General features: G+C 37.2%; 1 protein-coding gene across 1 annotated transcript in view; it reads right to left on the bottom strand.

Moving 5' to 3' along the window:
• ulk4 (unc-51 like kinase 4) overlaps positions 1–26,636 on the bottom strand; it is a 237,735-nt gene that overhangs the window by 185,862 nt on the left and 25,237 nt on the right. Inside the window, exons 17-19 of the mRNA XM_051866618.1 lie at positions 25,762–25,840; positions 14,590–14,697; positions 8,367–8,450 (exon numbers count right to left, since the gene is read on the bottom strand). Coding sequence (XP_051722578.1) covers positions 8,367–8,450; positions 14,590–14,697; positions 25,762–25,840 — 271 coding nt within the window. The remainder of the gene's footprint in view (positions 1–8,366; positions 8,451–14,589; positions 14,698–25,761; positions 25,841–26,636) is intronic.

Here is a 26,636-nt window from a genome sequence, read left to right as displayed (position 1 = left end):
AGAAACAACAAAACAAAAAAAAACAAAAAAGTAATTGTAAATGTTTGTCTTATGCAAGACTTATTTTGAAAGACGTGCGGTAATGCTGTTGGTTTTTGTCAGATGCAGCCTAAGTAAAGTGTGTCCTGATTCAGTATCTGCTGTCAGATAAAATGTTGTCAGGCTATATGTCAGTGTCATTATTCTAACAATTTTTTTTTGTAACCTGTTATGAAATAAAAAGTCTCTTACTTCAGAAAAACAAACTTTACTGTTAAGATCATTATACTGTGCTCACGGCACATGCTGTATATCACTTCACTAAATACAAAAAAGCGCAAGAAGTTACGAGCAACATCGTAGCTACATTGTCAATTAGTAAGTTTGGAAATTACCAAAAAATACCAATAAATTGCGTAACTAGTACGTCATGTGTCACTAGGGAAGGATTTTCATGAAGGTGTTCATTCTATTCATCAGGATCAGTGTTCATGTTTTATTAACAGTTCATGTTAGTACTGTGTATTTACCAGATTAACTGTAGTTTCCATAACCTTAACCCAAAATATCACTTTTTCACTTTGTGCCATTTTCTATATCTTTGATGACTGTGGTGGCTCATACCAACTTACTAACTTTATTGTATTATGAAAAACTAGTTTGGAACTGCTATTGAATAGCCTTGCCTTATACTGTTTGTTCATCGGTGTTACACTGTAAAAAATAATTGTTGGTTTAACTTAAAAAAGTAAGTTACCTGGTTGCCTTAAATTGAAAAAAAAAAAAATTTGAGGTAACACAATGAAGGCGATTAAACACATTTTTTGAGTGTCCCTTTAAATGCAAATGAGCTGCTGCTCCCGGCAGCTTTCCAGAAGAGGGCGGAGCTTTAACAGCTTGTGCTTCGGTTGCTCAACAACAAAGCTGGAGAATCTCACACAGCCAAAATGACGATTGTCAGTAAAGGCTGATTTATACTTTTGCGTTGAGTGTACGCCGTAGCTACGGCGTAGGCTGTGTGTAACACGCGTAGCCTGATGTGCACTTCTTCAAAAATGTAACAACGCGTCAGTTCTATGTGGACCACAAGCATTGTGATTGGTCTGCTAGAACCCCTCCCTCAGGTCAAAAAACTGGCGTGGAGCAAGCGGAGAAGAGCGAGCGTTTTTAACTTCCATAGGAATGAAAAAACGCTCTGTTTCAAGGGACACACGCCGTCTAACTGCAGCAAAAGTCATTGCCTATTTGCCGCCATCACTGCTCAAGCTTCTCTACAACGTACATGACAAGCTGCTTCTTCTTCGGCTTTTGCCTTGATACTCAACATGACTGCGGACACTGCCTACTAGCAGTCTGCATGCACGTTGGCACGGACAACGACACAGAAGTATAAATGAAAACAGACGCATAGCCTATGACACAGAGGCTCCGGCGTAGGTCCGACGCAGAAGTATACATCAGCCTTTACGGTGTTCAGCCTTACATTGTTCAAACGGGATTCGGACACTGATGGAGAGACTCAGGAAGAAGTTACAACTTATAGAATGCATCTGGACGTTTTTGAATGGTTAGTGGATAAATTAATGTAGTTGCTGTGGAGTTGATTCAACTCATCGAATAGCATGTGCCGTCATGTTAATCTTTTGTGCAAATCCAGTGTTGAATTGACCCTCGTTTGTGAAGCAGTCCGGCGTAAAATGACGGCATGGTAACAACACTCTACTACAACAACTCCTCCTCTCTAAAGCAGCCCAACATGGCCTCACCCCCTTTGTTGCATGTTCTCGGGGGCAGGGTTTATGTAAATTGTAGGGTTAGTGATGTCACTAACCCAGGAAGAAGCTCACTGTAGTCCCTACCAGCCATTTGTTGTAGTCCTTAAACAGAGAATTATCTGTATTTTTCATATATTTTACCTTTATTCTACACTGCTGTTTACATTGTCATTTGAACGGCCGGTTTGACTTCCTGGTTCTAAGATACCACTCCCTCCGAAATAGCAATGGGCTCAGATTGGTTATCTGGCCCAGTGTATTGTGATTCGCCAAAGTGTCCTGGAAACGTCACGCCCCTTACCATTAGTTGTTACATGTGCTTCAGTGGAAATGTAAATAATGGCGTCTATATTGCCGTATCAAATTGAGCCCGAATCAGACCCAGATAGCAGTAATGATGAGGAGGGTCAAGCAGAACCTCTTTAAAGGATGTTTCTGAATGGTATTTCCGTTTGTATTTGTGTTAAAGTGTTTAGATATGCTGTCACTTGTAAATGTTACTGCTGTTTGTCAGCTTTCAATATACGGTTTTATCCTGATTAAAGCTTTACTGTAGCTGAATACATGACTGAGTAGTAGCATTTTTGTAAAGGTATTGTTTAATTTACAGCATGAACAACTGTTTGTCTATGAACATAGAAGTTTGTTGGCGTTTGTTGGAGAAGTATGCTATAGAATTTAGCTAACTGGCTAGCGAAGCAAAAACACATTGGTCTTTGTTTACGTCCTTGATGCAACCAAAAAATAGCAACATAATACATTTAAAGGACATGAACAAACAATAAAACATACTTACAGTTAGGGGCCCATAAACAGTAGCTGCTGCTTTTAAAGTGGGAACTGCTTCATTTTTCAGTTATGTGCAAATCCAGCATTGAACTCGTGTAGATTCTGGAAGCTGTCTTCCGCGCCGCATCCAGTGTAGACAATATCACTGATTATAATGGGTTCTATTATCTATTGACATGTCGCATTGCGTCGCGCCACGCGTGTGCGGTGTAGACAACTCTTCAGCTTCCATAATGCCATACGACATGGCCTCGCCCACTTTGTTGCGTGTTCCTGTGGGCAGGGTTTATGTTAATTGCAGGGTTTATGATGTCACCAACCCGGGAAGAAGCTTGTTATAGTCCAAACCGGTCGTTTTTTAGGCATTAAACTGACATAACTTTAAAAGACAATATCTCTGTTCACACTGAACTTTCAGCGCTGTAACTTTGCAGATACTGTTTATGCTCAAGCAGCAACATTACATACTAACTAAAGTTAAAAAAAGTGAAATCGCAATGAACTACCCCTTTAAGTACAGTGGGACAGTACTTGTGTGTGTGTGTGTGTGTGTGTGTGTGTCTCTCAACCATTTTTGAGAAATAAATTTGCTTGGTTCAAATGCCTAAAAATTTGGGTCGTGGCTTAATGACCATGGGAAAATGTGGGTCCCATAGCCAAACCAGTTGAAAACCACTGGCATATAGCACATTGATAGCCTTCGGTAACAAAGTTACCTTCATGATAAACACACACTCCCTGACGGTCCCCAGGGTGATGCATAACGAATGGGTGTTTGTGACCGATTCAGCACAGGGTCTTTGCTAAACGCGAAGACGGAGCGCGTGTGGAGCCGTTGAGTGTGTTTGATTACAGAGCGACAGAGATCAGAGGCAAAAACATTGGTATAAACTGCATCACAGATATTCAGAGTCATAGAAGGGTCAGTGCGCTCTATAGAGAGGCACTACAGGCAGAGCTAATAGGGAGGGGATGGAATATGCACAGTATGTGTGTGTGCGTAATAAATATTTAATGGAAGAGTAGTGTGATGCCCAGTTGCAGCCCAAGGCTCTGCTACACGCCACTTACAGTGAGCACAACCCTTTCATCATCCATGCACACGGAATCGCACACACACACACAATCGCGCACGGCTCTTCCAGCTGCAGTCTGACCTGAAAACCTGTCTGCATGCTGCTCTGGCTGTCTTTCTGAATTAAGAGCACTCTCACTCTCGATTGAGCACACAATATTCTCTGGCTAGCTCGGTTACTCTCATCTTCTCTGTGTGCGTTGTGCACTTTTTACCCTCCCCCAACCTTCTCCCATCATCACCTCCTGGCCTTTTTTCTCCTTCTCTCCCTCTAATTCCCTATCCCTTCCTCTCTCACTCCCTCTCTGATGTCTTGTTTCCTGAGCTCAGCTCTCTCTGAATCAGCAGAGGTTCTCAAACAGGTCAGCACAGCAAGGCATTACAATTACTGCCTACATCAGCCTCACACACGGATTTATTACCGTACTCACACAACGCTAATGTTGGGGAATTGGCGGAATTGAATTAACCCCCGTTTCTTTCATGGCTTTCCAAAAGATGTGCTGTTAATGTTTGCGGGGTGTAATTAGCAAGGCAGCATCGGGAAGTTGCACTGGCTTCTGGCTGTTGCCTCTGCTCCAATCGTGTTGCTGTCAGTCTAGACCTGCTTTAGAGAGATTGATCAACTGCACAGCCTGGTGGCAGTGCTGCTGGGAAGAAAAAGAGAGAGGGAGAGAGAGAGAGGGAGTAACAGTGCTGGAGGGCCAGCTCTCTCTCTGATTACTGAGCTTATTACTGCGAGGAACTAGACTTGCTTATAAGCTTTGTATCCTAGAATTGAGGTGCATTTTTCTTTCTCTCCCAGGCTTGTTTTCTCTCTAGTTCTGTCCCAAATTACACACAATATACACTATGCACTTAGACTTATACACTATGTACTTAACTGTCTAGTGTATGAATTTTGAATGAATTAGGTTATTTTGTCATTCAACATCGGAGTCTGATAGCTCCTTCCCCTCCACTACATGATTAAACCACAACAGTTGAGTGCAAGAAGTGTCCAACATTTCACACTGTTTTTTCGGTTAAATGAGTGCATCATCCGGGTATTTAAAGAGCACTTTTTCTTTTTGGATTTTTTAGTGTGAACTAGTGTAGTCAAAAGTACAATGTAAGGCTGAATGTAAGGCTGAACACCCTTGCTGACAATCGTCATTTTGGCTGTGTGAGATTCTCCAGCTTTACTGTTGAGCAACCGAAGCGCAAGCTGTTAAAGCTCTGCCCTCTTCTGGAAAGCGGCCGGGAGCAGGAGCTCATTTGCATTTAAAGGGAACCCCTGGTGTTAAGACTTGTATGCCTTAATATAACATAAATAATGTCTCTTACTGAAATATGTAGTAGAAAACCCATGAAAGATTTACGTGATTTAAAAAATCCATGACATACTTGGACCGATTTGGACAATGGGTGGTGCCATTTTGTTTAGGTGCACAGTGTGTTCTATGTCGATGACGTCAAATGGTTGCACTCACTGAGCTACTGACACTGTCCTATTGCTATTTTTACCGCAACACAACTCTGAATATAATATACAATGCCGCATTGTGCAGCTTTTGGTTGTAATTTTCAGTCGGTGAGCCACAAGAGAAGCAATGTAAGTCTTTACTGCTTTACTAGCGATAAGAGGAGAAAAGAATGTGAAGTTGTGAAGAATGTGGACGGATAAAACGTCCTAAAGATCCGCATCTTTGTTCTCTTCACTTTAGCCCTGATGCCTTTGAGGCTTTTTATCTGTATGTTTTGGTGCAATGGTAATCTAGTAACGCATACAGGTCTTAATATCCGCGGGGTTCCTTCTCTTGTGGCTCATTGACTGAAAATTACATCCAAAAGCTGCACAATGTGGCATCGTATATTATATTCCGAGTTGTCTTGCGGTAAAAATAGCAATAGGACAGTGTCAGTAGCTCAGTGATTGCAACCATTTGATGTCATCGACATAGAACGCACTGTGCACCTAAACAAAATGGCGCCGCCCATTGTCCAAATCGGTCCAAATATGTCATGGATGTTTTAAATAATGTAAATCTTTCATGGGTTTTGTACTACATATTTCAGTAAGAGACATCATTTATGTTATATTAAGCCATACATGTCTTAACACCAGGGGTTCCGTTTTAAAGGGACACACACAAAAACGGCTTGTTTTTGCTCACACCCAAATAGGGGCAAATTTGAAAAGGTATAATAGATTATTTGTGGGGTATTTTATGCTGAATTTTTATTTGTATTTTTTTTAAATGTTATGCTTTGAGCACTGTTGAGCAGATTCATAAACGTCTCTGATTGACCATTGTGTTCATAGGCTCATCAGATATGTCTGTGATTGGCTACAATGATCAACACTTCAAAAAACATGTTGTAAATGGACATCAATGACGTTCTTCACTGAGCGCTTACACTGCTTTTCAAACACGGGACCGGTCCGCTAATAGATGCCTGCTTTCAAATGCTCTCGCTCCTGCTTTCAAAACGCTTTCAAATTCAAACACTTCCCTGTGCTTTCAAACACTCCCATGCGTTGATCATTATAGCCAATCACATACACATATGTTGAGCAAGTTAACACAATGGCCAATCAGAGGTGTGTACGAATCCGCTCAACAGTGCTCAGAGCGTCACATTTTTAAAATTTCAGTACCGACTTGGTATCACAGTCGGTACTTTTGACAACACTAGTGTGAACACACTACAAAACGGTACAGAATAGTGCATAAGTGCGCAAATTGGGATGCACCTTCTGTCTCTCTGCTCTGTTTGTTAGGGGTTGCACTGATATTAACATTCGGATTGATGATGATAACTATTTCCATGTTATGTTTGACAGCCGATAAATGGACAATATCATATTATATTATTACACAATATATTAAAATTGTTTTGTCAACCTTTGTGATACAAATAATTGCATACAGTGGTTGTAAATGTATTTGGACACATCATGCTTAATCTATGAATGTTGTTGCATTAGAAACAAAATATCAAAGCATTTACAAGTAAATGATTCTAGAGATTATAGAGAACCATAGTTCATGACATTAACTATGAAAATGTTCCATAAAGTTTGATCCATAAAGTGTCCAAATAACTAATGTGAACAATAATGTCTAATCTTCATAATCTTTTTTTTTTTTTTTTTTTTTTTGGTAATATTTTGCTTGACAAGCATGCCATGTTTCTGTAAAATACTTGCTTCTTGGTTTCATATTTTGTAATATAATGCAAAGATTTTCATATGTTGATTAGGTGTCTAAATACATTTTGCCAGTATATATCAATGTATATCAAAAATTGAAAAGTATAATAGGTCATTATAAATATATATTTTTTAAAACAATTTTATAATCAATTAATTTTAATCATGAGTTGGGTTTTTAACAATAGAGTTTGTGCATGCGGTCTGAAACAGACACACACTTATACATATCCAAACATTTTTTTTTCTTATTTTTTGTATATTTTTTGTGTCTAGCGGTCTTCACTAATACTAAAGGCCAATTCACACTGCACTGACAGACACAGACCAACGCTGACAGTCACCGGATTACAGCATGACGCATATCAGACATTCTAATTCCGATTCAGCATGTTCAATCGACAAAAGCAAGCTCCGACAGATGCCAACAGACTCCTGGTGCCGTCTGTCTGTGTTGTGTGAATTGGCCAAAAAACAGCTATCAGCTATTGGGTAAAGCCAGTTATTTTTGCTTGTCATATTGACCAACACCATTTTTGCATGCAATTTGCATCCGACGGTCAATGGGTGTTCTGTCTGAAGCAGAGACAACTGTGATATCCGCTAGGAACTACTTCTGAAGTTTAGAAAGTTGCTGATGCATCAATAAACACAAGGTGTTTTTTAATGAAAGTAAAACAGACAACAGCTGTTGATCATTACAGGCCATCAGTTAACACAAATTTGAAATCGACCTTGAAAGTTCAATGGAATGAGATGAACTCCAGGAAGAACTACTTCAAGCAGCTGAGAATCTAAATTTAACCAAAAAGTGATGAGACAAAAAAAAAAAAAACCTCAAATGCTGCATAAGCAGGTTGGAGCAGAGGGCTAAAATTGGGCACATTCACTAGAGGGCACAACTTTTGCCAAACGTACGGCAGCTGACCAGCCAGAAAACAATAGCTGCAGAAGCGCAGCCACAGAACAGCTAGAGAAACTTTAGTTTTTTTTAATCAAGCCCAACTTTTTCCTTCCGAATGATACTTTATTTCAATGCTGCAGACCAGGGGTTGTCGGCAACGTAAGCTGTAGCTCCTAAATTGTCTTCTTAATGGCAGATCTTCCCCTGCTAATAAAGGAATAATGAGGTGAGTCTGTATGGTGTTCGGTCCCCTGTGGAAGAGAAGCTCTCAGCACTCACAATAAACACAGTCTGTTCAGACTGGTGATGATCAGTTTGATGTCTGTCTCCATGCAGATGGTTCCATTCTTAAACAATGCAGGCCAGCGTGGTTAATTGCTACTGAGACAACCGGAGGTGCGGTTACGTGAGCATTTCTGCTGCAGGTGAGTGAGTGTTTTTGTGTGACAGGACTGACTGACGAACGTGCGAGCGAACGCGTTGAGCGCCCTTGACTCGCGGCATGCGAATAATGCCTATAAGGGCGGGGGGAGGTTCGTTATCAGACAGATCCCCCCGCCCCCATGCACACATATTCACACACACACGCACGCACACACTAACGCGCACACTTACACACACTCAGTGAGGACAGTGTAGCAGTCTTACCCCTTCCCGAAGGCACCTCATTAACACGGTGTAGGCGGCAGCAGGAACGACCCACAATCCTCCTGGGCGCTCTTTCTTCTCTTCCTGCAGGGGAAGGAAAGAGAGCATGTGTGTGTGCGAAAGAGCGAGAACTATTACAGAGACTCATTGAGGCAACAATTAAAAACAGTAAAATGCAGCCACCATCATAATGAGGCTAAATAAATAAAGTCCTGCGACAGTAAATAAGACGCCAGGCTCAGGCAGGTACAGGAAACACAGCTCTAGTGATAAGCAATGATCGTGTCAATTAGAGAGAGAAGCGGAGAACGCTGCGAAGCAACATCCTGCTCTCATTTAACTTCTAATGCTTGCGTTCAGCACAGCGCTGAAACGGATCGTCAACATCAACAGCAGCTCGTGAGCAAGACCTTCGTACAAGTCAAGGCCTGATTTGGATTTCTGTTTATATGTAGCTGCATTATGCAGTGTGCAGTAGGTTGTTATAAATTGGAAAGAGAAAAAAAAAAAAACTGATGATTGCATTTTATAAGGTAGAAATTTTATTATGACAAATTGGCCTTGAAAATCCTACCTAAACTAAGTAAAAAAATTAAATTCATGAGTGTAAACAGCTTTATAATTCAAAACGAATCATTTCACATAAATTATCTGAACGTTATTAAAATGTACAATGAAGTAAACCATAAGTGGTTAGGTGTGCACAGTAAAATTAATGAGTCGGAAAGTAAAACTGTCAAAGATTTAATTTAGTCTTGCATCTCCAACCCTGATTAATCTGCAAATGTCATTATATATATATATATATATATATATATATATATATATATATATATATATATATAATCATGTTGCATTTTAAATTATATTTATATAACAAGCATAAATGAACTCAATACTGCATTTACAGTACCATGTATTTTGCTGCAGTTTGTGCAATAAAATATTTTACAGTTAATTTAGCACTTCTATAGTCAATAAGATTTTACACTCTTTAAATGTGGAAGGATTTAATGCAATAAACTGATAGCCACTAGTGAGTACATCAATGGGCTTCTTGTTCTTGCAGAGAACTTTTCAAACTTTTTCCAGGGCCATTAAAATTGGTTGTCATGGGATAGCAGCAGAAAAGGGGGAAAACTCTACCCCCCAGTGGCTGATACAATAAATTTGGAGGCAGGAATCATTCCATGAAAAATAGCACCAACTCATTCACTGGTCTCGTTATGTATACTGCAAGTTGAAGAAAAGATGATTAACCTTGACTTCTGATAAATTATTTATTTAGTTATTATTATATATTTAATTATAAATGTAAATATAATGTATTATTATTATAGCCAAACCTAAGAATGTATGCATTTCATTGCATTAGACAATAAAATATCCAATCAGGTATGGCCATAAACACCATATTTGAAATTCTTGATGCTGTTCTGCTGCACTCCATTATGCATTGATTTGTTTGTTATAAGGATGACAAAAGTTTTTAAAGTTGCATTTTTAGGCTAGTCTGCCTAAGAGGTCTAAGATGTCAAAATGATTGACATGGCCAATCTGATAAAAAAAAGGTGGGCTTCACTTTTTACAGAAGCCGAACATTATGTACATGTAATATTACAGTTTTACAATAGAAATGTTAAACGACCAGCAGCAATGTCCACTGATGCAAACTACTCGACTTTTTTTGTATCATTTTTCCATTCTGAACTGAAAATATAGACTATTATTTCCATCATCCATGTAATTCACTGAACTGAATGTGACGAGCAAAGAAACATTAATGGAGGGTTTTCGCGTATTAGGCATATGATTCAGAATGTGTAAATATTTAAAAAAAAAAAATTAAAAAAAAAAAAAATATATATATATATATATATATTTTCTTGCAAATAGTAAAATTGATAACTTTACAATACATTCTAGGTCTTTTATTACAAAGTTATTTTACTAAAAACCACCATTTAGTTGTCAGATATTAAAATACGTACCAATAAGTACTGTACTAGGCCATAATTTGCTGTAGCTATACCTCCTGATTAGGGTTGGGTGGTATGATGATATACATTGTGGCGACAATATGAAGTGTCTTTCGTTAGAGTTTTTGCTATACTGTTTATAATCCAGTGTGTAAATACACCCGCATAGCACAGTACTACTTAAAGTTATTGACACTTTAGAGTGATAAAGAAAAATGCATGAATGATAAAATAGAGTGGGATGTGCATGATGTTAAAAAGAATTATAAAGCGCAATAAGACGTTAAAAAAAAACAACAAAAAAAACCACCTCTCTCAGACAGCGTGCAATCCCAAATTCAGTTCTCTTTCGCACATATTGAGTTTGAATGGTGAAATACACAATTATGTCAAAATGCCCATCGTGTGGAGTATTCACATAAACACAGCCGTTATGTCTTAAGTGAATGTAAAAAGTCTTAAAGGTGCTTTATGTAAGAATGACAGCTAGTGGTTGAAATGGGTACTGCAGTCCAAATTCAAAATATTGTTTGCCCCGCCCCCTCCTCTTCAGACTCGACGCTCATGCGGGTTGCAAGTTTAAAGACACGCAACAGGAGCGAGCTCAATTGACATTGGAAGGCGAGGAGACTTACACACTGTAAGATAATAAGTTGATTTATTGATTTATGATGAGTCGATATCACGCTTTAATATGTTCCCGTTCATAGAGATGTTTAGATGGATGCTGAGGCTTTAAGTCGGGTAGAATCTGCGAACTCTGACCCAGTTTGTTCGCTGGCTTCCATGGCTGCAATTCGCTGCATGTGTTTTCCGCCAACTGTAAAATAAAAACTGTAAACTGTAAAAGTAAAATAATTGACTGTAGCAATGGTTTTCAGAGAAACGAGTATGTGAACTCAGCATGTTTAATAAATAACTGCAAATATATTATGGTATTTTTATGCTTTAGTACAGTCAAAACTTACATAGAGCACCTTTAAAGTGACAGCAGCCTAATATACTTGCTACCATCTGTGTCATTAATGTTAAATCAAACAACAAAAGACTAAGAGAAAATCACTCACTGCTCTTAACTTTTGTATATTTAATAAGAATCAATTTATATTTAATTCATTCAGTGAAGACTATGCAGTGTTTTATTTTTTACATTGGATTATTCATTTTCTGTTCTTTGTATTTTTGTTCTATTGTACAAGCCTTATTATTTGTAACTTGCTTTTTTTTTTTTTTTTTTTTTTAAAAACAGCAATAAAGAATAAAATAACAAAAATAACTATATTGTGATGTATCATTATCGTGAAATAAAATTTCTCATATGGTGAAATAAAATTTTGGTCATATTGCCCACCCTTACTCCTGATGTAATTTCAAACAAATAAAAGTGTCATTTTGCTCCAAAGCATATCTCAAGCATTACATTAAACAATATTTTGGCAGGTATAAAGGTGAAGTCCACACATAAATTGCTGCACTCGCTCATTTGGGCTTGTGAACGAAGTAAGTAACAAATGCCAAATACATCAAAATCTCAGAACAGCAAACTTTTATGCTGAGAATAGCCAATGAATGCTCTATTGACTATTTTAAATGTTTACAAGATTATTATTTATGACTATATAGCAACATGTTTGAAACTGAGGGCGAGTTTATTCTTAATGTTAAAGAACAAATACATTACAGTTGTGTTTTACCAAAGAAAACTGAAACAGTATGTGAGTGTGCGTATGTTTTCGTGGCTAATCTAGTATCACTCCCATTCATTATGTCGTAGAGAGCACAGCCATAGTTTTTCACCTGGACTGCAATTGAAATTCATAGCGTCAACACACCAATTGCTCGCATTACACTAGAACTGAAGAGTAGAGAAAAGTCATTAGATAAAGCCAATCAAGGTCACAGCAACCCTCACCCTCCCCCTGGTCTCAGAGCTAATATGATCAATAAAAGCTGCGTGTGCTGTTGTACTGCATGACCCTGAAAAACACAACCGTACAGGAGATACACACTTATATAAGCCCAACAAAGCATGTTATCAGCTAACTTCGGGTCCCTTACATCGATCAATACAGCGATCAGATTAGGGTGACCAGATGTCTACAACACAGGACAAATTTTGGTGAAAAGGGTCTAAAAAAAACATGTGTCCTGGGAAAATAGGCCATCTCATCAAACCAGTTGTAATGAGACAAAATGATGCTGTGATGAGCCATTTATGGACTCCAGAGGCTGTGCTTCATTACACCTTTAGACCTCATTCACAGGCTGCTGAAAATGTGCGATGCTAAAAATCCCCCAACACCGACTTTGACCAAAGCATTGTGTAATAGCTGGCAAACGCAGTGTTGCCATGGCAAATACTAGAGGTAACGGGTAAATGCAAATAAAAAGTGTACAATTTTCAGCAGTGATCTTTACGGTACTAAAAATCTGTCAAAGGTTACGCATGATTCACCAGACTGCATCTGTTATGAGGTGGTTCTCATGTTGAGGTTAATGAGGTCTGAGAGGTTGAGTGAAACTCTCCTCATAAGGGAGCTTTTAAATGTCATGGAATACTCAGAGGACAAATATTGCCTGTAAGACATTTATGAGAAGCAACTTAAGCTGTATGAAATTTCAGGCCATTGAACATACGGATCCATTCTTGGTATCGCAATCCAGTGGCTAGTCCCCCTAGAAGTCAAAGTGGAAGTTGTGCACTGATCAATAATAACTTCAATTTAATAGACAGTCTACCTCTTACATTACTAGTTGGACCCATGTGAATATTGATATACGTGAATTATAGATGATTCTTTAATTAGAGGAACTTTTATATCCCCTAGGATAATTTTGAAGAAATATATTCATTTTAAAAGGAGACCTATTATGCCCTTTTTAAGGGTTTTGATTTTGTTTTTGGTGTCAACTAGAGTAGGTTTTCATGTATGAATGTTCAAAAAACACATTATTTTTCACATGTTTTACATTACTGCAGCACCTCTCTTCCTAGTCTGTCAGTAATGCTCTGTTTAGTTCCTGTCTTTATAAGGCTCCTCCTTCTGAAAAGTGCAGTGCATTCTGATTGGTCTGGTGGACCAGTGTGTTGTGATTTATCAACAGCTTTGAGCATGTTTTGGAAATGTCTCACGCCTTACCATAACTGTGAGTTTCAACACACTACTCAACCAGGCCTCACCCATTTATAGATTTTATTTGTTTCATTTTTGCGTATGCTTTTGGCGGGAATTATTTAAATGAGAATTATTGTGACGTGAACGTTGAAGACTACAATCGAGGCGAAACAGCGTTTACTGATATAGAGAATATCTCTCTTTGGAGTGGACTTTGTGCTTTGTAGCTTTGCAGAACTTTTTCATGCTCTAAAAGCAACATTACACACCAAAGAAAGCTGGAAATGTAAAAAAAGCATAACAGAACCCCTTTTAATAAGAGATTATAATAGCTTTAGACTTTGTGTCTTTACTTTTTTATACATTCGTTATATAGGTGAGGTTAAAAGGTCTGGATGGGGGAAAGTGTTAAATTCAGATTCAGAAAAATTAAAAAAAAAAAGTTAAGATTAGTTAACATTAACTAAGAATTAACAATAATTCTACAGCATTTATTAATCTTAGTACATGTTAAATTTCAACAATTACAAATACGTTACTGAAAACAAAAGTTGTATTTGTCAACATTAGTTAATGCACTGTGAACTAACATGACTAACGACTGTATTTTTATTACAAAGATAAAGAAATACTGTAACAAATGTACTGTTCATTGTTAGTTCACGTTAGTTAATTAAAAGAGACCTTATTGTAAAGTGTTACCGAAAAATGTTGCTTTGTAGAATTTGGAAAAAAAAAAAAAAAAAAAATGAATGCATGTTAAAATAATGTTATAATTGTCCTAAATACTTCTGTCATTATAAGCATTTTAGAGATTTTTTTTTTTTTTCTTTTTTTTTTATGATGTAAATAATAAGTGTCAAGGGAGCCAGAACAGCAGATTTACAGTTTGAAAATCAGTACTGATGCAGCAAACTGATTTGTTTACCGAAACACTAACACCAAAATTAAAGTTTTCATTTAGCCGAAAAACCGAAAATAAAGTTTATTTAAAGCAGTGGTTCTCAAACTTTTTGGTCAATTGTTTTTGTTTTTTGTTTTTTTCACAGATAAAATGCAGTTTTAAAAGATGCCACCAAGTAAAGAACAGCCCATATGTTTTTGTATTATTAACACCATTTGTTTTACCTGTGTGGCAATGAGATAGAGTAGCTCCCCTAGTGGTGGAATCAAGCATTGCTTCAATTTGCTGCTCCTGAAGTTCTCTCGGATGAGTTCTGTGAACATGGCCACCGCCTGAGGAGCAAACCAAACACAAAATTTTATATCTACATACAATAAATGTCACTATTTGGTTGATGAAAGACCTATGAAATGACTATGGAATCACCCAAAAATTAAAATTGTCATCATTTACTCAAGTTGTTCCATTCACCTTCGCAAGTAAGCACATTTGAGCTGTCATTTGCCAAATTAGACGTGATCTATGTATCTGCATTGATCAATGTTTAAATGTAAATACAAGCCTAAAAGCTGAAGACTTTGATTGAATCGCTTGGTTTATATGGATTACTTAATGCCTAAAAGACATGTAAAAAATGTTATGTATTTATTTATTTATGAATCTTCATTTGTGATCCAAAGTTAAACAAAAAAAGTGATGGATTTAGAATGACATGGTGATTAAATGATGACAGAATTTTCATTTAGGGTGAAAAAAAAAAATCCCTTTAAGCTGAGTTTGTTTTCCTGTGTCTATATTTCATATTAAAACAACACTGGACAGGACATATTTTAATAGCCAAAAGCTTTTCACTTGCACCACAGCTGTGAATCATGATTATTTGCTACCTGCTATTTCTATTTGGTGGCAGGTGGCATTAGGGGAGGGACATTTTCATACTACAGAGCATTTGATTGGATATCATGAGTGCAGGATGAGTCATTAAAATGTTTGGTCTGTTTCCCTCCTGTTTTGGGTCTGCGTTTTTGTTTCTATTTTTTAAACAGACCCATATATGGTCTCATCCACAAAGCTCTGGCCTTTAGCATTCTATTATCTTCCTTCTCTCTGAGTGCTCGGATGAGTGAGTATATATGCTTCTCTCTCTGCAGTTGTTCTCTCAGTAGGGTGCTATGCAAATGCCCTATGTAGCACGCTTTGCCCCGTGACTGTTAAAGTCTCATAAGTGATGACTTTGCAGGGAACAGATGTTGGTGGCTGTGCTTGATGAGTCTTGGCAGAGAGAGACGTGCAGCAATGATTCCTGTTACACAGGAAGAAACAAACAAGGCTAAGCTGTCTTATTCAGCACACCACGCATGCAAAGTAATTCCTGCTCTAGAACGTATCATTATCATCAACAAACACACACAAGCACACACACACACACACACACACACATACACAAATTCTCTTCTAGAGAATGCTGTTATTATCCACACGCACATAAATACACAAACACATGCTATACCACTTTAGAAAACATCATTATCGTCGACACACACAGATAGTGTGCATGTGGAGCTGGGTATTAGAAGGTTTAAGCTGTATAGAGGTGGCATGCTGGAGAAGACAGTAGAGCACTGCAGGATTCTCTCTGGCCTGAAATCAGTTATGGGTTTTTAAACTAAGTACCCAGGAACTCAAGACTGAAGAGACTGAGCTGGATCCTACCTGTGCTCTAGTTGGCTCATTATCAAAGATGTGTATTAAACAATTATTATTTACTGCACTGTGCCAACGGAAAGAAAACCTATCCATAATACAAACAAAGCTAATCCAAAACTCTCTCTTTTAGATTTATATGTTTAATCTCCTTGTTCTAGTCATGATTTGCACTTTAATGGGGTCCCATGTTTAAGAAACAGCTGCCTCTGTGTGTATATCTGCAGTGCATTAGCTCTGATCAACTCTATAGTAATACACTTGTGTTTGATGTTACTAATGTCACTTTGTCGTGCCATGCATAGTAATTAATATATCTAATTAATTTTTTTTTTCTTCAGTAGAATGAAACTCAGTTTGTGATATTAAGAAAAAAGATATAAAATTTTCCATAGATTACAAAATCTTTTCACATTACAGGTTGTGTACATACACAACATTCTCTCTCTCTCTCTCATTCACATATATATATATATATATATATATATATATATATATATATATATATATATAATTTGGCGCATTTAGGTGCAATATATAAGATTTTTGCAGTAAAATATCCGAAAACCACTAGGCCAGTGTTATGTTTTGTTCACTTGAGTACTTACAATATCCCAAATGTTTCCAACTATTTGTAAATCGTGAGAAAATTGCAATTTTAACCAAGACTCTGGGACATGTGAGGAGTCGCCTGTCAATTGAGTCATACCCGCGTTACCCTCGGTCTGCCTCGATTTCTGGTTTTATTTTGTAGAAACCATGGAAACACCAAAGACGCTTTAATATATTACACGTTTTAATAGACAAGGGAACAACTGTTTTGATAAATTTATAGACAGAAAACTAATTGTTGTTATATAGCTCAACACGTTTAGTCTTGTTTAAATCTAATTTTCTTGATTTTTTGTGAGTACCATGCTTTACCATGCCTCAGAGAAAAACACTATTTTATCACTATTTTTTTAGTAACAGTAATACAGAATTTTCTCCATCATACAATACGTTTTAAAATTAATTGCATGCCATTTATCAACACAAGCCATCCAGTATTTAATATGATATTCTAAAATCGATCTATCTTACTGCAATGTGTCTCAAACAAGTGTCTCACAGCAGCCGCCAAGTGAACGCACAGAGTAACATTATAACATCATTTTCAACACTCTCAAATGTATCTAAAATGATAAACAGAGCTGCGTTACCTCATACTCATGACCAGAAAAGTGGAAGCGGCGCCGGCGACTGTGTCATAATAAAAGTTCCGCTGCTCGCGGCGTGTGTTGCGCAATTGCTCCATCGGCCTCGTTCAGTCCCCACAACACTCGGTCCTGCTCTGCTTCTTACTACAACACATTAATAATCGCATCCATGAATATGATTTCTTCCCAAGTCCTATCCTTATTCTTTTGCACGGTCCGTTGAGGTGAAGACCACATGTCCCAAGATTCTGTGCTCAAACTTGGCATCATCAAGCTACGCCTTTGTTTTGAATAGGCCTCTAGCGACCTCTAGTGGACAGAAATCCTACATACTGCACCTTTAACACAAAAAAAATGACGGAAGCATGTAAAATTGCGTCATAACGTAATTTACGCCATGCAGTTAGATGATCTTAAAAGTCTATGCTGATTATATCAGAGATGGCAGAGAGAATTATTCATTCCAGTGTCTGTATCACTTTAAAACACGAACTCTCTGTCATATTCTGTCATTGTATCTGAAGAGTGCGAGCCCTCCCGCATCGCGCTGTTCCTGTCTGAACGGAACGTTGAAACATCCCGCCACTGTAAGGCCAGATGATATGAAACTATGTTTCTCGGCTGGATAAAGCAAACAAATCTATGAGCTCTCTCGACCCACTGATCGCACATTGTATTTATGCACAGACACATTTCAGTATATTCACATTGTTTTCACACACATTCAGGATAATGTTTGAATTTGTCCTGTGAATGTTGCTGTGTACTTTAGTACATATGCAGGTCAAGGTGGTTGGTTTTGGGTTTTTTTGGCATCTCCATGTGGTCCTGTTCAGTATCACAACTTGACTTGTCTAAAATGTAAACAAGCTCTTTGCTGTTGCACATACAATATACACTGTGAATTCTGAAACTTTTTTTTTTTTTTTTTTTGCTGTGCTTTTTTTATGGGTGCTTATGGTGTTCATAAATGTATGAATTATATGAAATCATTATTTGGTTATTTGGTGTCCTTTTTTGGAAAGACTAAATTTACCTTTAAAAAAGCTGAAAAATACAGTTCTGTGAAAATCACACTTCAATCTGATGGTTTACTTTGCTGGATATAGGCAATGATGGCAAAATGGACATGTTAAACAAGATAAATGGTGTATGCTTAATTTCACAATAAGTGTGTGATTAAGGGTGCGCCATTATTTGTGATTAAAAAAAAATAATCTATTGACAGCCCTAATATATATATATATATATATTTATTAGAGAAACATTTTTAGAAATTATTTTTAGAAATTACTTATTTTATTTTTAGCATATTTGTATAGTCAAACCAAAATTTATTCAGACACCTTGAACATTTAATTCATTAATACAGTTTATTCACTATAGTTTAAAAAAATGGTAATAAAATATGGTAATAAATAAGTTCTCAGAGTTAAACTTTCAGAAAAAAAATCTTAATTATGTCAGATAACACTTAAGCAAAACATGGTCAGGTCAAAGTATCTGAAAAATTTTACTGGTAGTCCACTGTATAAAGAATTTTTGGGTATGATATGTCACAGTTTACTTTATTTTGCTATCCTCACTTACATAAATGAACTAAAATGTCCTGCACCCACTAGTAAAAATATATCAAAAATATCAAAAAAAGTCTGAATAATTTTTGGTTTGACTGTATATTTGCATATTTCTTATCTTTTATTATTTTGTATTTATTTCTTAATTTATTTATTTATTTTTATTTGTGTTATTATTTGATGACTTATTTTACACTATTATTCTAAATTGTGGATCATTTCTGCATGCAAGTTAGTAACCAGAGAACCAACGCTGACATAAAATGAAATGTCTACTGATCTATATAAATCTATATATGAATCTAAATCTATAATTGACTAATGTAAACATGATACAGTAAGATCATGAAGACCGTCAGATCAACTATTGACTAGGAGTCACATACTGGATCTTTGTCCAGTGTTCCATGTATCTAGTGAGTAGCTCTAGATCAGTAAAACTGCTCAAATGAAGAAACTACCAAAGTTAATCTGAATCAATATCCACTGAAATGTGTGTTCACGCTATCCATACCTCAGTTTAATAAGTTTCTAAAATCTCTCTAATAATGTAAATATTAATGTGGGAGTAATGGATGAGTGGATTTTTTTTTTTTTTTTTTTTCCCTCTTTTCAACCAGCATATTTCCTAACTACAACAAATAATAATAATAATAATAATAAAATAAATAAATAAGATTTAAACCACTTAAACTTGTATTAGAAGCTTGTCTGGAAGTATTCCAACTTCACTATTTTCTACAAAGCCAAAAAAAAAGTGTCACACCAAAAAACAGATTTAAAATTCAGATTCCTAACAATAATATTGACAGTACAAGACAAAGGACATGAGAAGCGGAAAGTTACCATGGAGGACGTATTGTGAGATGCAGATCTAATCAACTGAAGCTCAGAGAATCAATATCATTCCCTGAGTCAGTCAGACAAATGCAGTCAAACTGAGACGTCCAGCGGGCAGAGCGAGGGAGAAACAGAGTGCCCTTGATACTCTCTCACTGGTTTCCAATTGCACCGATACTCTTGTGTGCCACTTAAAATTCAACTCTGAAATATTCACTCCCTCCGGCACAAGACGCTGCAGATGGCGATGCCTTTATGCACTGACAGAATCTGGATTTTTAATACATTTCTCTATGAAATATATATGGAAGAAGTAACTTTAAAATGACTTTCCAGAAAATGGTTTACCATCAAATAATAAGTAGTAAAAAAAAAAACGAAACTGGCTCATCCCTGTGGTACCTCCTTCAGATGGCTGTGCTGTAATTCTTAGCCGTGTGTAATGGGATTGGTCAAGGGAAACAGTCAGGCTCTTCTGAGAGTAACTGTGAATTTAGGCTAGGGGCACGGGGGATTGCCGGTGCCAAGGACAATGATTAATTTACCACTTCATTAGACTAGTGCTCAAGTATTCATGGCGAACACAGACACAGAGGGTTTTAGGGAGGATTAGAGAGCGAACCGAACGTCAGAGGGAGAAAGACCAAGTGTTTTTGGGTGGATGTAGGGAGAGAGAGAGAGAGAGAGAGAGAGAGCACAAAAAGCAAAGCAAAGGAAACTTTTCTGAGAAGAGACTTTTCTGCTCTACCTGTAATTCTGTAATTTCCTTCCTCCTGCATCAAGCCCCTGCGACATTTCTATTTATAGAAGCTTTTATCGTTGCCATGACGATGAATTAGCCCAAGTTTCTTTTAGATGATGGATACTGGGTAAAACTTACCTATGTGGATCATCTTATTGCAAAGCTTCAGCTCCCACAAACAACACGCATTACAACTCAAAATCCATATTGTGACTCTTTTATAATACATTTCTCAAGAAAAATGTGCAATTAAAGCTGGAATACACTACACAACTTTTGCCCAGATTTTTGCAAAGAATTGCAATCTGAACAAATCGATGTTTGATGCTGAAAGTTAGAGCTAGCCAGCTGATTTTAGGAAGTCGCAGTTGACGATTTCATAGAAAACTGCATAGTGTACAGTGCTCAGCGTAAATGAGTACACCCCCTTTGAAAGGAACATTTTAAACAATATCTCAATGAACACAAAAACAATTTCCAAAATGTTGACGAGACTAAGTTTTATATAACATCTGTTTAACTTACAACATGAAAGTAAGGTTAATAATATAACTTAGATTGCACATTTTTCAGTTTTACTCAAATTAGGGCGATGCAAAAGTGAGTACACCCCACAACAAAAACTACTACATCTAGTACTTTGTATGGCCTCCATGATTTTCTAGGCATGGAATGAAGTTGGCGATATTTTGCAACATCTATCTTTTTCCATTCTTCAAGAATGACCTCTTTTAGAGACTGGATGCTGGATGGAGGGTGATGCTCAACTTGTCTCTTCAGAATTCCCCATAGGTGTTTGATTGGGTTCAGATCAGGAGCCACTGAATCACTTTCACCCTGTTCTTCTTCAGAAATCCAACAGTGGCCTTAGATGTGTGTTTAGGATCATTGTCATGTTGGAAAAGTGCACGACGACCAAGGGCACGGAGTGATGGTAGCATCTTCTCAGTATAGAGCAGTACATCTGTGAACTCATGATGCCATCAATGAAATGCAGCTCCCCAACACCAGCAACACTTAAGCAGCCCCACATAAGGACACTGCCACCACGTTTCACTGTAGGCACCATGCAATTTTCTTTGTATTCCTCACCTTTGCAACGCCATACACTTTTGAAGCCATCAGCTCCAAAAACATTTATCTTGGTCTCATCACTCCAGAGTATAGAGTCCCAGTAGTCTTCATCTTTGTCAGCATGGGCCCTGGCAAACTCTAGGCGGGCTTTTTTGTGCCTGGGCTTTAGGAGAGGCTTCTTTCGTGGACGGCACCCATGCATGCCATTCCTCTGCAGTGTACGCATTGTGTCATGGGAAATAGTCACCCCAGTTTGGCTTTCTACCTCTTTAGATAACTGCAGTGAACTTGCATGCCGATTTTCTTTAACCCTTCTCATCAGAAGACGCTCCTGTCGAGGTGTTAACTTCCATGGACGACCTGGACATCTCTGTGAGATTGTTGCAGTTCCATCTTTTTTAAATTGTTGTACCACTTTTGCTACAGTATTCTGACTGATAAGTAAAGCTTTGCTGACATTCTTGTAGCCTTCACCTTTCTGGTGTAAAGAAATTCTTTTCTTTCTCAGGTCTTGTGACATTTCTCTTCCATGTGATGCCATTGCTGACAGCATGAAATGGGAAGGGGTTTTAACACCCTTTTATAGTCAACTGTCTGCTGGACACCTGGGTACTGAATAATTAGACTCACCTGTGGTTGAATTCTTGTTAAAGGAACACTCTACTTTTTTTGAAAATAGGCTCATTTTCCAACTCCCCTAGAGTTTTACCGTTTTCGAATCCATTCAGCCGATCTCCGGGTCTGGCGGTACCACTTTTAGCATAGCTTAGCATAGTTCATTGAATCTGATTAGACCGTTAGCATCTCGTTAAAAAATGACCAAAGAGTTTCGATATTTTTCCTATTTAAAACTTGACTCTTCTGTAGTTACATCGTGTACTAAGACCGACGGAAAATTAAAAGTTGCGATTTTCTAGGCCGATATGACTAGGAACTATACTGTCATTCCGGCGTAATGATCAAGGAACTTTGCTGCCGTACCATGGCTGCAGCAGCCGAGTGGAGTGTTCCTTTAAATTAGACATTTGTAGTCTAAAATTTAGCTTTGCTCCAGAGACATGTACTCATTTTTGCATCACCCTAATTTGAGTAAAACTGAAAGTTAAGTTATGTTATTAACCTTACTTTCATGTTATAAGTTAAACAGATGTTATATTAAACTTAGTCTTGTCAACATTTTGGAAATTGTTTTTGTGTTCATTGAAATATTGTTTAAAAGGCTACTTTTCAAAGGGGGTGTACTCATTTACGCTGAGCACTGTATGATGGGCACACACTCCATTTTTTTTTTTTTTAGCTTTAGACTTTTATTCCGCACAGTCGGAGGAAATCGAACATGTTTGGCTGTTTACACTGCAAGACTTGTCACACAGATCCAAGTATTTGACCATATCCGTTTTTTTTTGTTTGTTTGTTTCATTAATCCCCGCCAAGCTGGAATGAATCCATTGGTGATCGCTTTCAGCGATGTGGTTGACCATTGTGTTTTGAATAGTCATATATAAAAATTAATTTATATAATTCATGTCGGGTGGTTATTTGACTTTAATGCACACCCGATGTGATTACCCCCATATCATGTCATGATCACTTGCCAGCAAGTACAATTTAAAGCTGTCGTAAGCTGCGTTTCCATTACCCTTCAAATTGTGCAAAATTTAAATTGCAAACACACTAAATAGAAACGCGCCAATTTTGCAAAAACTCCCATACATCACAAAAAAAGCTTTTATTCTCACATGAGGTGGTTTTTCAGGCAATTTGAAAAAGGAATATTATATGCAATGAAAACATTTTTTTTTTTTTTTTTTTTTTTTCGCATTTACAGGTCACCTGTCTTACGTAAAAGTGGATCATTCTTTAAAGATGGCACGGTATGTTTAGACAGAAGATGAGACAAGAGTTCTTTATTAAACTCATAAAAGACAAAAGAATTATGGGAATACTGGATTCTAAACAACAAAGAAATGCCACAATTTATCAAGACCTTGAAGCAGATATGAGGGAGAAACACCTCATACGTGGCCGCTCCCAAGTATAAGGGGCTTTCCTTGCCATTGATGCTTGGAACACACCTACGTCTCCATTTTACTCGTGTAACATCAGTTAATGGAAACACCGTCATTTCGCAATAGTTTTTTTTAAATCGACATTTAGAAAATATCGCAAAAGTTTTGCACAAATCTGTAATGGAAACCCGGCTATTGATGTTTGCAGCACAAAATTTGACTGAACAGACAAAATATAGGGACAAAACGTCCCCACAAAGATGGCAATATCTGAAATCCTTTACCTTACTGGAACATGTTTTGGTCCCCTGAGGAAAACAGCTTATAAATAATACTAAGTGATGATTTTTTTTTTTTTTTTTTTTTTTGAAAATGTAAAAATGCAGGAAGTTTTCTTTGATGGGGAGGGTTAGGGAATAGAATATACAGTTTGTGCAGTATAAAAATCATTATGTCTATGGAATGTCCCCATAAAACATGAAAGCCCAAGATATGTATGTGTGCGTTTGTGTGTGTGTGTGTGTGCGTGTGTGCGCGTGTGTGTGTGTGTGTGTGTGAGAGAGAATTACCTGCGTCTGTGTATTTCATAAAGAGCGACGTTATCTCCTTGTTGTTGAAAAATACAATGTAGCTTTCAGTAGCAAAGCTATTTCACTTAGAATCCACAAAGCATTGGCTCAAAACAAGTTTCTGTGATCCTGAAAGTTTCTGTCTGTGCCCAAGCTCTTATTTATATATAAAGTTGCCGCCTCAGTAAAAGACAAGAAAAGATATATTTGTGGGTAAATGTTTCGCCCTCATCTTGAGGTGGCTTGGAACTCCAGTGGGAATCAGATATATGTGTTTAGAAATAGGTTAGATGTCCAGATATCGAATATGTATCCGATTTAAAACCACATTTGGAAGTGACTCAGAACGGATGCGAAAAAATAATTGATTTTTGTTTACATGTACAATATCCAATGTGTCAGATATTTTGCGTCAGTGTAAATGCAGCCTTTGATATTTTGAGTCAATTATAGAACACATACAGACCTTAATCAGGGTAGTGCCATATTTAATGTTTGACAAAAATGAAAATGAGGCTGCTAGGGATAGAAGTACAGGGTGTTTAATGGATTGTACTGTTTAACAACATACCGATTGTTCAGCTGACGAATTGTCTTTCTGAAGAAAATTTTTGAAAGTTGTGAAAATTGCATTACCTAGGACCTTTATATAGTGCGTGCCATTGTAAAGGCTGTAAGTTTATCCCTCACAGCCTCGTTGTCATCCATGTTGAATTCAATATGGCGTCTAACCTGACCTGAAGGTCTATTGTTTTTATTTGTCATGAGTCTCTTAGCAATGTGGGGCATGAGTTTTGTGTTCGAAATTATTTGAAAGTTTGGTAGTGTGTGATCCGCAGTCGTTTAGTGCATAATGCCCGGTTTGTTTTTCTGTACCCATTTACAAAATCGGCAAGTGTATGATGAATCTGTTCAGACTTTAGTTATCTAAGAAGGCCCTCTAGAGTGCAGAAGAACCATAAGAAAGCAGCTCTGCTTTTCTCTCACCAAAGAGAAGCACTGAAAGAAATCGCCATGACAGGATCGTTCGCTCAGACACAGAACCCCCGTAGAGCAGTGGGGAGAGAGTCCGTCACCCTGAGCACTTCTTCAATACTGACCCACTGAGCCCAGAAAAGCGAGAAAGAAGAAGCAGCTGAGAGAAGCCGCAAAGTTTAGGCTTGTATTGTGTAAAACGGCAAAGAACTCAGCCTTGCTAGATTACGGCGGACGGCCATTTTGTGCTGCTGTCCATGCAAAGCCCGGGTGGTACGCCAAATTCTCCATGAACACAGAGGTGTAGAAGTTGGTAGTGGAACGGAAGACAAACCTGTGTAAATTCAAGGATTGGGGTGGAAGAATTTGTTTTTGATTAGCCACAATGCATCTGTGCAGCGCTTTGATGATTACTGAAAGCTTTTTTAAACCTGGTTGGATGAGATGTCTGTCCTCTTTGTATTTGAAAAGGCTGGGATAGAGACGTAAAAAGCTAATTTCACCTGGCTTTTACTGGATTTCAAGTGCTTTGGATTGAGAGCTGAGAGATGATTTTTGTTTAGTATTTTCTCCTCTGAGTGGCAGATGAAAATAAAGCAATGCTACAGTGACACCTGCTGGTTGTTCCTCATTATTTTCAAAAACAACACGTTTTAATGTGAAAATGTCCATCATGCTTCAAAAACACACAGACACACAAGTCTCACCTCCGTGACAGGAACATCGTCTCTGAGCTCTGTGCAGTGGGAGGCCAGCAGGCCAATCGCTCTCATCACTTTGCTCCTTCTAAAACATAAATTAGAACAATCAAATGACTCTCATCCAGCGGTTTGTTTCATTAAAGCTGTTCTACTTTAAAATCTGACATTGTATTCCATATTTTAAATATATTTTTCTTAATGGAATTTCTCTTACTTTCAGTTCTCTCCTGCCATTTTAAGAATGGCAATATTAGCGATACATCACTATGGTATAAGAATTGGTGTGTTTCTGTTTTTCAGCATTGTTTTATAAATAATTATTATTAAATGTTTATAACATGTTTGGAGACTGATGATATGAAAGAAACTTTATTCCTATTCATACTCTGTGTCTAGTCCAGGTTTCTTTTCTATTGTACAATATTTCGACTTCTATCAGTGTTCACCATCATATTAGCATTGGCATTCATTTCTATATTGGTATAATCCTAACACAGACAGTTCATGTCCATCATCTATGTAAAAAGATTAATTCTCCATTATACAAAAATGACAAGCAAGTAATAAATATCCAACCTCAGCAGTAAAAATTAGTTTTATAAACCATTATAAACAACCGATTTTGTCCCCTAATATTGATTTTAAAAATGACTGTATTTATAAAAATTTAGTATATACTGAAGCACCAATTGCTATTTCATTTAGCAACGTTAAAGTCTAAATGTATTGACTCAATTAGAATTGTTTATTCAAATTATTGTTAATACATTTAAATACAGTAACGTTCAAAAGTTGATAATAAATAAATAAAAAAAAATAAAAAAAAAACATACCAACCCCAAACTTTTGAACAGTATTGTATATAATTATACCATGGTTGC

Source organism: Ctenopharyngodon idella, chromosome 16, assembly GCF_019924925.1.
Source record: "Ctenopharyngodon idella isolate HZGC_01 chromosome 16, HZGC01, whole genome shotgun sequence".
Taxonomy (NCBI): Eukaryota; Metazoa; Chordata; class Actinopteri; order Cypriniformes; family Xenocyprididae; genus Ctenopharyngodon; species Ctenopharyngodon idella.
Note: the sequence above shows the minus strand (reverse complement) of the source record. Positions and strands in the feature narration are given on the sequence as shown.